We start from the raw sequence: 16,162 nt of genomic DNA, 5'->3' as shown, positions 1-16,162 counted from the left end.
AGAGTACTTTATGCTGAAAAACATGAAAGGACACATGACGACAAACAATATAGCGTACTTATAGAAATAATGAAGCGTCTTACTATTCTCCATGGTTAGCCCTCTTGCCTATTCTTTGAAGGTGGAAGGAGCCACAGTTATACACCTGAGCCTGTTTACTGCACAACACAATCCATCAATCAGATTGATACATGAGTGTGTAGGTGTGGGTTATAGGGTGTCTAATTGTTCTAAATTTTTTTCAATATGGGTGATTTAAAATAGCCTGTTTTGTTTTTGCACAGACATCACACCCTTACCTAAACAGCACCCTCACCTGAGAAGTAGAAATCAAAGGGAGAGAAACTATGAATTGAATAACTGCAGTTGACATAGCTAAGTAAATGGAAGAATACTCTTATTGCAATGTGAATGGCTCTTAAAAGAGCCTTTGGTTGTGCATAGTGTAGTCTAGGGTCCTCGTGTCCATCCTCATAAAGTTACGCAGGACACAGGTAGCCTTCACACACCTGAATTCCTCCAGGAGGCAGTCCCAGATGACCCTGGTCACCCAACCTTGCAGTGCCCTACAAGGTAACTGTAGGCAATCGTTTTGAAGGAATCTCCAGTTACAGGGTCTCTGAGGGAATATGGAAGACAATGTAATTATTAGACTGTTACATCACCAGGTCATTGTGGATTACTAAAGTATAATATCCCTGATAACAAATCATGATAACATTGGATTGATAGATGCATGGGCACACATATGTACATGTCTAGCATGTGACAATAACAGGATCATATCAAGGACGGCATCACAAATGAATACATAAATACCACTTGAAGCTTGATGATGATTTTGAATAATTTGAATCAGCTGTGCAGTGTGAAGGCAAAAACAAAAATGTGCCCCTCTTTGAGTCCCCAGCACTGAGAACCACTGCTCTTCATTGGGACCTCTTCATATGTAGACTGGCTTTCATAGAGCTCTTTATCTGAGGACAGAAAACCTCACAAGAAACAAACTTCATTATAGTCAAATTACACCACACTGAATATTATGTTACTATTATCTCCGTCCTCACTTCTAGGGACAGGAACTACACAAAAGTACCTGCCCTATCCAGAATAGCCTCCTCTCTCACTGACAGTTGGGGCTGCTATCCTTTCACCCTCCTCCATGGCTGTTAGCTAGCTACCTACAAATGCATTTGGAGTTTGTTTTTTACAGTGATATATACATCAAGATAGATAGCTAATATGAAGTTAGGTAGATGGTGATATTTCATTCACTTAGCTAGCTATCTATCTATACAGTATTTGAAGTTGGTTAGATAGCTAGCTAGTCAACTAGATAGCTCATTTAGCAGCTCATTTGAGTTAGCCTGCACTGTAGCTAGTTAGCTAATAATACATTGTTGTTTTTTACATTTTCAAAATCTATTTACTTACTTACTTGAATAGGTTCTCCCAGCCATGTGGACAATTGGAAACAGGGCAGTAAAGTTTGTCACCAGGGCGTTTTAGAGGATATTACTATTGAACTATGTACCCATTAATAACCAGACCTTCATACAAACTTGCTCTGCTGAATTCTTGACGGAGTCACAATGGGCGGCCTAAGAGGCATCTAGTCCATCTGCTGACTGGACACAGTTGAGTAAAATGTTTATTTAATTTTCAGACAAAAAGTTAAAGTGTAGGAAGCATGAGTTTTTACTCACCAGTGTAACAACACAGTGTGGTTAAAGACTTAGTAACTGAGTTGTAGTCACGATCTGGTTCCCTATAAGTACAGTTATATTTTTGCGTTGTTACATATTTCTTAACTTATTTCTGGATATCTCCTAAACTACCCACAATGCACTATTTCTCTACATCATATGGAGGATCTACTCTGTGCTACAGAGTTTGTATGCTAGCTCGGTAGCTAGCTCCAGCTTGTCAACATTAGCCACACCTCATGCGTTTCATGTACTGTGTGGTTGTGTTATCTAGTGGGAACCCATGAGTGCAAACGATTGGTTTAATATGAAGTTATACATTTGAAGTTATTTCTGTTGTAGTTTACATCATAGGCTGGTCCTCCATATTACTTCACACCTGACTTTAGCATTCTTTGTAATTCTAATTGGATTTATGTAATAACTCTAAAAATAGAACAGTGAGGTGTAACTTTGCATTGGGACTTAAAAAATATTTTATTTTATATTTTATAAACAATACAAAACATACACACACAAACGACATCATATTAACATTAACTACATCACACCTTCCCAGACCCACTAGCACACATCTTCAGCACCCGCATCTCGCCACGTTATTTTGTATTAGTCAGCTATAGTAGCTGGCTGGTTAAGTTAGCATTAGCCTAGTCGCTAATGATAGCTAGCTAGCTAACATCCCCGAACATGAGCTCCCTAAACTACTCCCCTCCTGTTAAAGAAGCTCTGGGGCTGAACATTGTCGTGAAAGAGGAGAAGGAAGAAGAGGATGTTATAGTAAAACAAGAAGTAGAGGGCGAGGCTGTTACAGCGAAAGAAGAAGAGGAAGACGTGTTCAGAGTGAAAGAGGAGGATGGGGAGATTACTGTCACATTGAAAGATGAAGAGGAGGAGATAGGAGATCTGATTAACACCAGTAAGTACCACCTTCAATTAGTTTTTAACTTTGGATATTCGGAGTTGGCTCGTCAATACCTCTTCAACGGAGGGCCCTGGGATGATGACTGATATGTCTAGAATCAGGACGTAGAGACAAGCTACCCCTTGTTTTCTCCGTTCCGTTTCCAAAAAGTGACTTAACATATATATTTGAGGAGGGTCTATCTGCTGACCGCAGACTGGGGGCCACGGCATGTAGTGATTTTAATGTAGTGATGTTTTACTACACACCGTTCCCCCCAATAGAGCCATGTGAGAGTTGGGTTGGCTACACCAAAGATTATGGATATACTGACAAGATGTCTCTCCGCCCTAACAAGGGGAGTCGTTGTCCACAAAGCTGCACTGTGGGTTGTCTATCTCCCGCCTATCCTGTCTTTGGATTGGTGGATACATCTTATTATTGTAATCTATTGTTTATATTCTATGAGGGTTGTTGTCGTCAACCGCCTGTATTCAATGGAGAGAGATGCTAAGCTACTAGCATGAATATGCATAGCGATCTGGAGACAACTCCTATAGTGTTTCTATCAAAGTTGTCGGTATGTCACGTGTCCACATAACAACTTAATCATTACGAAACTTCTGTTAGATCAAGTAAACCTCACGTAGCAAATAAGCCATTCATTTTGTTGTTGACCAAATTCAACACTTTCCACATTGGGTTGATAATTGTTTCCACTTGGATACAACCAACTGTAACCTACTGGCATGACCTAGGGAGTTACAACCTACTGTAACCTACTGGCATGACCTAGAGAGTTACAACCTACTGTAACCTACTGGCATGACCTAGAGAGATACAACCTACTGGCATGACCTAGAGAGATACAACCTACTGTAGCCTACTGGCATGACCTAGAGAGATACAACCTACTGTAACCTACTGGCATGACCTAGAGAGTTACAACCTACTGTAACCTACTGGCATGACCTAGAGAGTTACAACCTACTGTTGCCTACTGGCATGACCTAGAGAGATACAACCTACTGTAACCTACTGGCATGACCTAGAGAGATACAACCTACTGTAACCTACTTGCATGACCTAGAGATACAACCTACTGTAGCCTACTGGCATGACCTAGAGAGACAGAACCTACTGTAGCCTACTGGCATGACCTAGAGAGACAGAACCTACTGTAACCTACTGGCATGACCTAGAGAGATACAACCTACTGTAACCTACTGGCATGACCTAGAGAGACAGAACCTACTGTAGCCTACTGGCATGACCTAGAGAGATACAACCTACTGTAACCTACTGGCATGACCTATATATATGCAAGCATTTCTAAACTTTTTTTACATTAGCATGTGACGTTCAGAACTAGCATACCTCCGGTGAATTTACTAAATTACTCACGATAAACGTTCACAAAAAACATAACAATTATTTTAAGAATTATAGATACAGAACTCCTTTGTGCAAGCGAGGTGTCCAATTTTAAAATAGCTTTTCGGTGAAAGCACATTTTGCAATATTCTGAGTACATAGCCCAGCCATCACGGCTAGCTATTTAGACACCCACCAAGTTTAGCCCTGACCAAACTCCGATTTACTATTACAAAAGTTTGATTACCTTTGATGTTCTTCGTCAGAATGCACTTCCAGGACTGCTACTTCAATAACAAATGTTGGTTTGGTCCAAAATAATCCATCGTTACATCCAAATAGCGGCGTTTTGTTCGTGCGTTCAAGACACTATCCGAAGTGTAAATAAGGGTCACGAGCATGGCGCAATTCGTGACAAAAAAATACTAAATATTCCATTACCGTACTTCGAAGCATGTCAACCGCTGTTTAAAATCCATTTTTATGCCATTTTTCTCGTAAAAAAGCGATAATATTCCGACCGGGAATCTGCGTTTAGGTAAACAGACGAAAGAAAACATAGCATGGGGTCGACACGGGCACGCGCCTGAGTCTCACAGTACTGTAACCAGCCACTACCCAAACGCGCTACTTTTTTTCAACCAGAGCCTGCAAAGCCACGATTCAGCTTTTTACCGCCTTCTGAGAGCCCATGGGAGCCGTAGGAAGTGTCACGTAACAGCAGAGATCCTCTGTAATGGATAGAGATAATCAAGAAGGGAAAGAAATTGTCAGACAGGCCACTTCCTGCATGGAATCTTCTCAGGTTTTGACCTGCCATTTGAGTTCTGTTATACTCACAGACACCATTCAAACAGTTTTAGAAACTTTAGGGTGTTTTCTATCCAAAGCCAATAATTATATGCATATTCTAGTTACTGGGCAGGAGTAGTAACCAGATTAAATCGGTACGTTTTTTTATCCAGCCGTGTCAATACTGCCCCCTATCCCTAACAGGTTAACTTAAATACTGGATCTTGCTGTCGGACAGTTTTTGTATTCAGATCTCTGAAATGCTCTCTAACTACGTAACATTTATTGTCTCCTTATGTTACGCTGGGAAAACAGTTTTCATGGGCACAGAAATCCTAAATCATTTCAGTTTACTAAATCCAATGGTTCTAACCGAGAGTCACCTTAACTTTATTGACAACTCCCAAATGGATACTGTCATTAATGCGGTTCTTCAATAATTACACATCATTCTTAATACTGTAGCTGTTTAGTTAAAGTCACATGTTCAACTATCATCAGCTGATCCAGGAAATCATTTTCTGAGTGCCAGTCAAATGTAGTTCTTCATTCATTACACCGGTAAAGACAGTTATGCCGTGCTCCACGTTGGATCCAACATCCCAAACAAATCGATATTTATAATGTGTTATTGTTTACTTGATTTACAGTAGGGTCTCGTTAGTCCGTTTGGAAACGGAGATACTTAGCTCATAATGTGTAGAGAACTGTTCCTTGATGGATAGGCTATTGTACAACACACAGAGCTATTTTCCTTTATTCAGGACATTTAGAATGACAACACATTACAGAGTAGCCTAGTGGGATTATTCACAAAATTATCTGGTGATCAGGTTATGAATTGTCATGACAAAGACATTTTAGTCTCCTTGTTTCACCTGAAATATTAAATGATTTATAGTCCTACGTCTATGTTGTTGTTAGACCTACTGTAGGACCCATAAAGTCACCTATGTTATTGTTAGGTGAGATTATAGACCATTTTGGCATACACTTAGTGGACAAAACCTCATTGTCAGGCTGATGGAAAACTAGCCAATGAGCATTTTACTGGTTGAAGTCCTTGAGTAGCACTCCTGATCTAGTGCTGTAATATTCAGAATACATTGTGAAAACTAATCTTTGCTCACCATTTTTTAAATATATATTTTTTTTTCTCCCCAATTGGTACTTACAGTCTTGTCTCATCGCTGCAACTCCCATACGGAATCTGGAGAGGCGAAGGTCGAGAGCCATGCGTCCTCCGAAACACAACCCAACCTAGCCGCGATGCTTCTTGACACAATGCCCATCCAACCCGGAAGCCAGCAGCACCAATGTGTCGGGGGAAACACTGTACACCTGGCGACCTGGTCAGCGTGCACTGCGTCCGGCCCGCCACAGGAGTCGCTAGTGCGCGATGAGACAAGGATATCCCTGCCGGCCAAACCCTCCCCTAACCCGGACGACGGTGGGCCAATTGTGCGTCGCCCCATGGGCCCCCCGGTAGCGGCCGGCTGCAACAGAGCTTGGACTCGAACCCAGAATCTCTAATGGCACAGCTTAGGCCACTTGCTCACCATTTTTGCTCCAGGCAGATATACTACATCCATAACTAGCGGTTTCTGCATTAGCAGGGAGGTGTTTCTGCAATCAAATTGTGTGTTCATCGCCCTTGTCGCAATTTTAGCAAACACAGAAAGTTGCCTATATTTGAGAACAAAAGTCGCCTAGCACACTGCTTAGGAGTTCAACACCTTTTACTTATTTCTAGTTACTACTAATGTGAAAACAAGACTAAATATGACTATTGTTGCTCACTTGACTGTCTTAAGACAATTGTCAAGTAATTTTAACATTCATTACAGACGTCAATTGTTGTACAGTATCATGGCTACTCTGTTTGCATCACCTTTTTCAGTGGATTTCTGCTGTTGTGAGCCTTTAACTATCTGTCTGACTTGTTCACACAGGAGAGAGACTTGACTATCATGGATCCTCTGGGGAGCCTCAACATCATGATGCTAACGAGTCAGAGAAGAGTCTGTCCAGATTCTATCACCTCAAGAAACACCAGCAGAGACCCACAGGGAAGAAATCTATCTGCTGCTCTGACTGTGGAAAACATTGCAAATCTTCATCAGAACTTAAAATACACCAGCGAACACACACAGGAGAGAAATCTCACCACTGTTTTGATTGTGGGAAGAGTTACTTAAGATTAAAATCACTAAAAGTACACCAGAGAACACACACTGGAGAGAAACCTTACAGCTGTGATCAATGTGGGAAGAGTTTTACTACATCTAGCTATCTGATTATACACCAGAGAACACATACAGGAGAGAAACCGTACAGCTGTACTCAATGTGGGAAGAGTTTTACTCAGTCAAGCAACCTGTTATCACACCAGAGGACACACACAGGGGAGAAATCTTTTAGTTGTAATCAATGTGTGAAAAGTTTTATTACATCTAGTGAACTGACTGTACACCAGAGAACACACACAGGAGAGAAACCTTATTGCTGTGATCAATGTGGGAAGACTTATATTTCATCTTGCCATCTGACTAGACACCAGCGAGTACACACAGGAGAGAAACCATTCCACTGTTCAGATTGTGGAAAAAGATTCTCATCTTCACAGAATATGAAGAAGCACCAGAAAACACACACAGGAGAGAAACCTTATAGCTGTAATCAATGTGGGAAGAGTTTTACTCGGCCAGACAGCCTAAAATTACACCAGAGAACACACACAGGAGAGAAACCTTATAGCTGTAACCAATGTGGGAATAGTTTTTCTACATCTAGCTATCTCACTATACACCAGAGAACTCACACAGGAGAGAATCCTTATAGCTGTAACCAATGTGGGAATAGTTTTTCTACATCTAGAGATCTCACTAAACACCAGAGAACTCATACAGGAGAGAAACCATATAGCTGTACTCAATGTGGGAAGAGTTTTTCTACGTCTAGCTATCTCACTATACACCAGAGAACACACACAGGAGAGAAACAATATAGCTGTATAGCTGTAGTATAGCTGTAATATAGCTGTATTCAATGTGGGACAAGATTTGCTTGGCTATCACATCAGAGAACACACACGAGATAATATCATAGCTGTGATCAATGTGGGAAGAGATTCTCTGATTAAACATCAGAAAATACATGAAGGAGTTGTTTCATGATATCGATGAAATAATGTCACAATGTAGAATGTTTTAACCTTGTAGTAGGAGTATTTTAATGATGTCACAATGTACAACCATAAACATTTGCCCCCTGTTCTATTGATTTCAACATGATATGGATATTAGCCTCAGGGGGAAAATCCAGGCTCTGAAATGGAATAGTACTATTTATGAGATTTAACAAAAAGTGACTAACAAAAAAAGAGCTGTGTTACACTTACCACGTTGGTGACGCACTTGAATCCAAATGCAACACTTCAAAATGTAGCTAGCTGCTTTCTACAAATTGTTCTCTAACCAGTGATGTACACATTATTCCCAGATTCCATGTGGTTTTTGAGCTGTTCGTTTTAACAGGATGTGCAACTTCATCTCCCTCCTGTCACACAAATTATTTTAGCATGATATCGATGAATAAGTGTTGTGTTCCTTTGTTTAGCGACCCCTACATTTAAATGCATCACTCCAAAATGTAGATGACTGTCTTCTGCAGGTTGTCCTCTAACCAGTGAGGTAAAATATATGTCCCATTTCCATGTGTTTTTGTTTAGTTGTTAGTTTCAACATCACGTACAACCTAATTCCCCCCCTACTCAATATCAGTGATTTATTGCTGCTTGTGCAGTTTATAAGGAGCTTGTTTTAAAAAATACAAGTAATATGATTATTGTGGCAGATGTTTGTGTACATAGCACATGTTATGTTTAGGTTTTCAATTTATCACAAACTGTTTCTGCATGTTGGTTATTGATTTGGACAAGTTAAAACTTTGTTTTGACATTGGGGATATCCCACCTAGCAAAATGTAATTGAAAAGACATCGAAAATAAGACTATGCAATCAAATATTTCATATTTACATTTCATGTAACATTTAGTAATGATAATTATTTATGCAACCAACTGACTGATTTTTTTGGTACAATAATATTGACATTGTTATCCTGCTTTTAGAATATCAGGGTTCATTCTCAGATGTGCCAAACCAAATGTACTAGAGCATGACATTGGGGACTGGGCCCCGATCCAACAACATGCCTATCTAGTGAACCCTGAAAAGAGAGAGAAGCTCTGCAGTGAGGTGGAAAGATACTACGGATATTGCAGGAGTTTCCTCTTGAAATCAGACATGTCAGTGGTAAGGACAACTTGGTTGCTGATTGTCTCAAGGGTGGGCAGTCAAAAAGATTTGTGTTTTGCGTTTAGCCAGTGCGTTGCCATGGATCACAATTTATTTTGACTGCACGTTTTTCCGTATTGGAGATGAGTTTTGTTTGGGCTCGTTCCAAGGAGACAAGAGTTCTAGAAGCTAGTGAGTTTTAGGAAGACGAGAGTTCTAGAAGCTAGTGGGTTTTAGGATTCTATAGAAAGAAAAAGGAGAGAAAATAAAACTATTGTATATTATTGTTTAGAAATACGTGTTATTCTTGTTTTTAATTGTTGACATCCAGTAGACACCATGTTTATATTGGTGAAGGTGAATCATTGTAGATGATCATAATGTGAAATGGAAGTTGTTTTCTGTTGGTGGTGAGCAAACTTGTCCATCAAAAATATAGGATATATTTGTTGTCTTAAAGGGGAAGGTGTTACAGGCTTTGGTATTTCTATTTATGTTTTGAGGTTGGACTTTAACAGGTATAGCTCGTTAGCACGTCTAGCTCGTTAGCACGTCTAGCTCGTTAGCCCGTCTAGCTCGTAAGCACGTAGGACGCACTGATTGGTGTCACCTCGTTAGTCAGTATGTGTTACACCTGTGCTGGCTTGTCCATCTCGTTAGTGGGAAGGTGTTTCACCTGAGCTGGTCCAGGTTCTATTTAAGAGTGTCTGGCCCAGTGCTCCAGTTGTCTTGATACATGTGGAGAGTCAACACCTTTAGTTGCTCCACCTTTTTGGTTTACTTCCTGTCTTTAAGTTTGGTGTGGGTTTTTCTTTTGTTTGCCTCTTCTTGGGCAGATTTAGTGGGTCTCATGGTGGGTGTCTTTTAGGTCCCAGTTGTTGTTACTAGTCAACTTTCAGTGGACACCCCCATAGTGTCTTTCAGAGACCCTCCTAATACCCCACCTGTTTAGTTGTGGTTGTTGTTAGTTCCTCTTCTATTTGAGCAACATTTTAGATTTTTCTTGCTGGGGAACGTAACAACAAACAATGTAGTAAAACAAGCTTATATTTTGGGTTGGATGTTGCATCCAATTAAAATATTAACAATCAATGGTATTTCCTTAGAATGTTAGTCTACTGTTTTTTATCATATGTTTGTTGTTGTAAATATTAGTTTTTTTTTCCTGTGAAGCCATTGTGTTGCATCCATCTCTGAAATGTGCTGTATAAATAAAGCTTGATTTGATTTGAACATATTGCAAAACAAATTAACCCAATGACCAATCAACAGACTTGCAAAAGCAACACATATCTTGGTCCATCTTAGTATGAAAAACATATCTTCAACTATGTCAAAATAGTGCTGGTATGTACATTGAGTATCACTTTTCAACCAACCCAGTTCATTTGTTGAAGATGAAAAATGTTTCAAGGAAAAGGATTCAACTACTGAAAACAAAAACAAACAAATGGATCAACCAGATCAATCCCACTTTTCCAGCCTGCTGAAGGCGTGGTGGAGTGGTAAACACCACCCCCGGCTCTACCAGGGGCTTGAGGTGGTCTCCCACAGCTCTGCTTATGTCATGTTCTGTGGCCTTGCTGTTCCATTTATTGACTGACCCTGCAACACAGAAACACAGTCATATTATATAAAACACTCAAAGTAATGGATATGGAGCATCTATGGCCTCAGTTACACCTGGCACCTAAATGTGACTTCTGTCAACCGATCACTCCAAGCTGCATTAGGTTCAGATCTACCAGGATGGGCCTTTGATAGTCTGGATGCAGTCAGGCCACTGAATATGCATCAGCAATATAAAGAGATGGGGTGAATGAGTGGGGAAAAGTACATTTGACACAAATGACCTTCATTATATCAAAGAACATATGTGTGTGTCTGAGGGGAAATTAACTTTCATACAGCCAAAAGGGGTCAGAAATTACACCAATATCAGTGGACAATTTGCACTAATGTAAATAAACATAGATGATGGAACATATTCCCTTTTGCTGACGTGATGAACCACTAAGGGGACATAACTATTTACCATCTAAACCATGTGTGACCTCTCACCTCTCTGGCTGTAGAAGTGTTCTTCCTAACCAGTCCCTCAACAGCTCTCTGACTGAGCTCCACCCTCACTGGATCTTCAGAGGAGAGGAAGGCTGAGGAGGGATGGAAGGATGAATGGATCAGTCAGTCAGTCAATAAAGTGTAGAGCTGCTGTCTATGCTGTCTGACAAAATCACTATTTTAGTAGTTCATTAAAGTAAATTAGGCTTTATGACTGCTGAATACCAACTATCAATCACTTAGATCATGTATTTTCAGGTAGAGATACATCCTTGAATGTCCCTAGCCTGTTGAAGTTGACATTTAAAATGGTTAAGGTAGGGGTTAAGGTTAGGGTTTAGGGTAGGGATGTCCCAAGGATCCCAGATAGCATTGACCATTGTGCATTCTTCTGTCTCTTTTACATAGCAGGTGATGGGTTCTGACTTCTGAACTTGAAAATATGAAATTGAATGAAACAGTAATGTATGTTGATGCTAATATGATGTACAATATTCCATTATGTTTCTATATGATAACAATAGAGTCAAATATTTAATATGACATATACTCTTTTTTAACAGTTTCACTAATTCATCTTAATTAACTTAATCATTATGACACACCCCTCACTATTGTCATTGGTTACACTAATTGCACTGTTTGTCTACAGAACCTGGTTCAAGTATTCATGACATCACCCTGAGGAAGGCACAGTGATGCTGAAACGTTGGTAAATACCCAATCAATTGCTGGGAGTTTAAACATGGAGTGTACAACTTTCTTTATTTTGATAGTTTATAGTTTATTCGCCGTTAGTCAGCACCTCCACACAAACTATTTTTCTGGGTGTGCGCCAGCTCATGTTTTTTAAGGGTAGGTAACAACACATCCGCCACACTGATCCTCAACACAGGGGCCCCTCTGGGGTGCGTGCTCAGCCCCCTCTTGTACTCCCTGTTCACTCATGACTGCACAGCCAGGCACGACTCCAACAGCATCATTAAGTTTGCTGATGCCACAACAGTGGTAGGCCTGATCACCAACAACGACGAGACAGCCTATAGGGAGGAGGTCAGAGACCTGGCCGTGTGGTACCAGGAAAACAACCTCTCCCTCAACGTGATCAAGACAAAGGAGATGATTGTGGATTACAGGAAAAAGAAGACTGAGCATGCCCCCATTCTCATCGACGGGGCTGTAGTGGAGCAGGTTGAGAAGTTCAAGGTCCTTGGTGTCCACATCACTAACAAACTATCATGGTCCAAGCGCACCAAGACAGTCGTGAAGAGGGCATGACAAAACCTATTCCCCCTCAGGAGACTGAAAAGATTTAGCATGGGTCCTCAGATCCTCAAAAGCTTCTACAGCTGCACAATCGAGAGCATTCTGACTGGTTGCATCCCTGCCTGGTATGGCAACTGCTCTGCCTCCGACCACAAGGCACTACAGAGGGTAGTGCATACAGCCCAGTACATCACTGGGGCCAAGATTCCTGCCATACAGGACCTCTTTACCAGGCGGTGTCAGAGGAAGCCCCCCCCCTCCACACACACACTCTGTTATCATCTATGCATAGTCACTTTAATAACTCTACCTACATGTACATATTACCTCGACTAACCGGTGCCCCCACACATTGACTCTGTACCGGTACCCCCTGTATATAGTCTAGCTATTGTTATTTAACTTCTGCTCTTTAATGACTTGTTCCTTTTATTTATTATTCTTATTTGTACTTTTTAAAACTGCATTGTTGGTTAGCGGCTTGTAAATAAGCATTTCACTGTAAGGTAAAATTCTATTTGATTTGATAGACTCATAGTACAGAATGAATGAGTGACTGCCCAGTTCAACATCAGTTCACCGTCTCACCTCATACTGTATTGGAGCAGCAGCAGCTGACTGCCCGGTTCAACATCAGTTCACCGTCTCACCTCATACTGTATTGGAGCAGCAGCAGCTGACTGCCCAGTTCAACATCAGTTCACCGTCTCACCTCATACTGTATTGGAGCAGCAGCAGCTGACTGCCCGGTTCAACATCAGTTCACCGTCTCACCTCATACTGTATTGGAGCAGCAGAAGCTGACTTGATCGTTGATACTAATCATCATGTTTGAATCTGAGAGTAAATAGAGCCGACTACACTCTAAAAATGAAGGGTTCAACTGGAGTTGTTCTCAGATCCCCTAAGAACCGTAGGGTTCTTGGTCAATGAAAAACAGCCCCAAAAGGTTCTTCAAAGAACTTGTTAGAAGGTGGGTTCATCGAGGAACCTCCGTTGTTGCTGGACTTCTTCCGGGAACTTCGCAATTACAACTGAAAACGATGGTGACAAGTTTGGATGCGACAACAGTTAAAAAGGTTAAGTTGGGTTGATGTTTGACTCTGAATGTCTCGAAATAATTTATAATAATAATATAACATACTAATAATGAATAACGAAGACAATGATTGTTTTCTTTGAATATCTTCCATAACGTTACTATAGTTATTGAACGTAAATATTAGAAAGCCGGGTTTGACCGTCGGCGTTGTATGAGCTACAGTACAGTACCGTTAGCTAGCTAGCTAACGTTATGTCCTAACTAGGCACAACTAGGTTGGGATTATTTCCTCAACTATATTCTTTACCATATATTGTATATCGTTTCCATAAAGCCAACAACAGCTCTTATTCCTTCCCTTTCTCTAATGTATTTTGTAATAAAATGAGCAAGTGTAGTAAGATCATTGCTTTACTTTACTAGGACTGGAGACCACAGCAGCGATTCTGCTCTTGCCCTACCTCTTCAATGAGGACCCGAGTGGCCTTTATGTCCGTGACAAGGTATGCCTATGCACCAATCATCTGTTTCTTCATAAACATAGGTGTGCATGCTTATATAAAACTGAACATTTGCTGAACATTTGTTCTGTTCTTTGTTAATTGTATGTGTATTAATCTTTTCTTACTTTTGTTGACACAGAGTTTCACCGCTCTTCACTCCTTTACTGCACATCGGTGGAAATCCATTTCACCATGAGAGTGAAATCCCGTTGGCCTTTGATGGGGAGAACATCCAGGCCCTCGAGGACGTCCCCATGGGACTTGGGGCTCTGCTACGACTGGATTTTTATTTTCCCTTAAATTTCCCCAAAATTTCAGAAAAACACTTATGTTCTTTAGTTAATGTGTTCTGGGGATAAGAGAAGTTGGGGTGAAGTTACCAGGGCATATATATATTATAAACACATACAATTCATCATATTTTAATATATTCACAGAATCCATATAAAACAAGAAATTCTCAGGTAGTCATGACAACCATTCCATTTGCTTTTTCAAGGACTCTCCATAGCTACGAAGCAGCTCTCCAAACATACTCCCAGCAGAACCAAAAATAAACTTTTGTTTCCCAGACAATGACCATATTTCAACCACATTCACACAACTCTCATATCACAGTCACACAATGCTATTCCCAAACATACCTAATCAATTAGTTGTTTTTCAACAATATTTTAACCTGCAGGAATATTTTCACATTTCTATGTCATGGTTAGTTCCTAGGATAATGTAACTCATACATTTACATCTTTCAATAATTCTAAAATGGGGTCCAGATATAAAACAATTTTAGGTGCACCTTACTATCTTATACTATATCATAAATGGTCTTAACTAGTAAACACAGATTCTAGTTTTCATCCAGTTCACACAGATAGCTGACTCAGCCTCAGAGCCTCCCTGTTTACACCTCTACACAGGAATACACACTCAGAGCCTCCTGACTGGGCCCTGTTTACACCTCCACACAGGAATACACACTCAGAGCCTACGAGGCTTTTCTAAAAACTACACTTTGCGTGTTTCTCTAACCTCTTTTTTTTTTTACTAGGTTTGAGATGTATCCACTCAGCTCGCTGTCTCTCAGGTCAAAGGTGGGTCTATCTGCTCCGTTCCCAAAGTGTGGTCTCCCTGAGATCAAGTTTGAGGGATCCCTGGAGCACCACTTACCCAGGTCATCAGGAGCGGTTTTAACATCCCCAAATGTGGTTAATTTCTTTCATATCAAATGAAGAGACAAACTTGTCACACAAGTCAGAGTTATTCTGAAACTAAATCTTTATTCACATATTAATAAGGCAGCAGGTCAATACAACACACACATATAAAGTGAATCAAATGAGTGCTCTACGATAATGAAGGCTGGTCGACGAATCACCACCAGATGATTCATTGAGAGCCCCGAGACAAAAGTACAAAGGTCTTTTACTGCCAAGATACACCCCTTTCAATCTACATGACGAACAATAGATGTATAGAACGGGTAACAAGGTTAAGATTTGTATGAAAGATACTGTCTGCTGAGAATAATAAGTATCTGCTGTAAAAACAGTACTCTTTGTGTAGAGACCAGGGTCTGGCCCTGGGGTCATCTCTCCCTGGTACCATATAGAACAGAAACATTAACTCATGCTCTGGAATGCGGTCTCTTTAGGTTTTATCAACCAAAAGACATTGTAAATCTCCTGTCAGTGTTTTCTCCCAGAGGCCCATCCTCAGTAGAACACACAGACACAATAGTTCTAAGAACCCTCTATTCTGTTGCATAAAACAACCATTTGATGTAATAAAAGTATTATAACATAATCTTGCAGTTTTGCTCTCAGTGTCCACTGAAAGTTGACTAGTAACAACAACTGGAACAAAAAAGACACCCATCATGAGACAAACTAAATCTGCCCAAGAAGAGGCAAACAAAAGAAAAACCCACACCAAACTTAAAGACAGGAAGCAAACCAAAAAGGTGGAGCAACTAAAGGTGTTGACTCTCCACATCTATCAAGACAACTGGAGCACTGGGCCAGACACTCTTAAATAGAACCTGGACCAGCTCAGGTGAAACACCTTCCCACTAACGAGCTAGACGTGCTAACGAGCTAGACGCGCTAACGAGCTATACCTGCTAACGAGCTAGACGCGCTAACGAGCTAAAATCCAAACCTCAAAATATAAATGGAAAAACCAAAGACTAACACCTTACGAGAATGCTTACCACC

At 40.6% G+C, this 16,162-nt stretch overlaps 1 protein-coding gene across 1 annotated transcript in view; it reads left to right on the top strand.

The window, feature by feature from the left end:
- Positions 1–9,037, top strand: part of LOC123732931 (uncharacterized) — a 54,246-nt gene extending 45,209 nt beyond the window's left edge. The window contains exon 4 of the mRNA XM_045712255.2: positions 7,145–9,037. Within this exon, the coding sequence (XP_045568211.2) occupies positions 7,145–7,804 (660 nt within the window). The 3' untranslated portion in view covers positions 7,805–9,037. The remainder of the gene's footprint in view (positions 1–7,144) is intronic.
- Positions 9,038–16,162: the final 7,125 nt, after the last annotated feature.

Source organism: Salmo salar, chromosome 02, assembly GCF_965601325.2.
Source record: "Salmo salar chromosome 02, fSalSal1, whole genome shotgun sequence".
Lineage (NCBI taxonomy): Eukaryota > Metazoa > Chordata > Actinopteri > Salmoniformes > Salmonidae > Salmo > Salmo salar.
The sequence above is the reverse complement of the archived record's forward strand: the minus strand, read 5'-3'. Positions and strand labels throughout refer to the sequence as shown.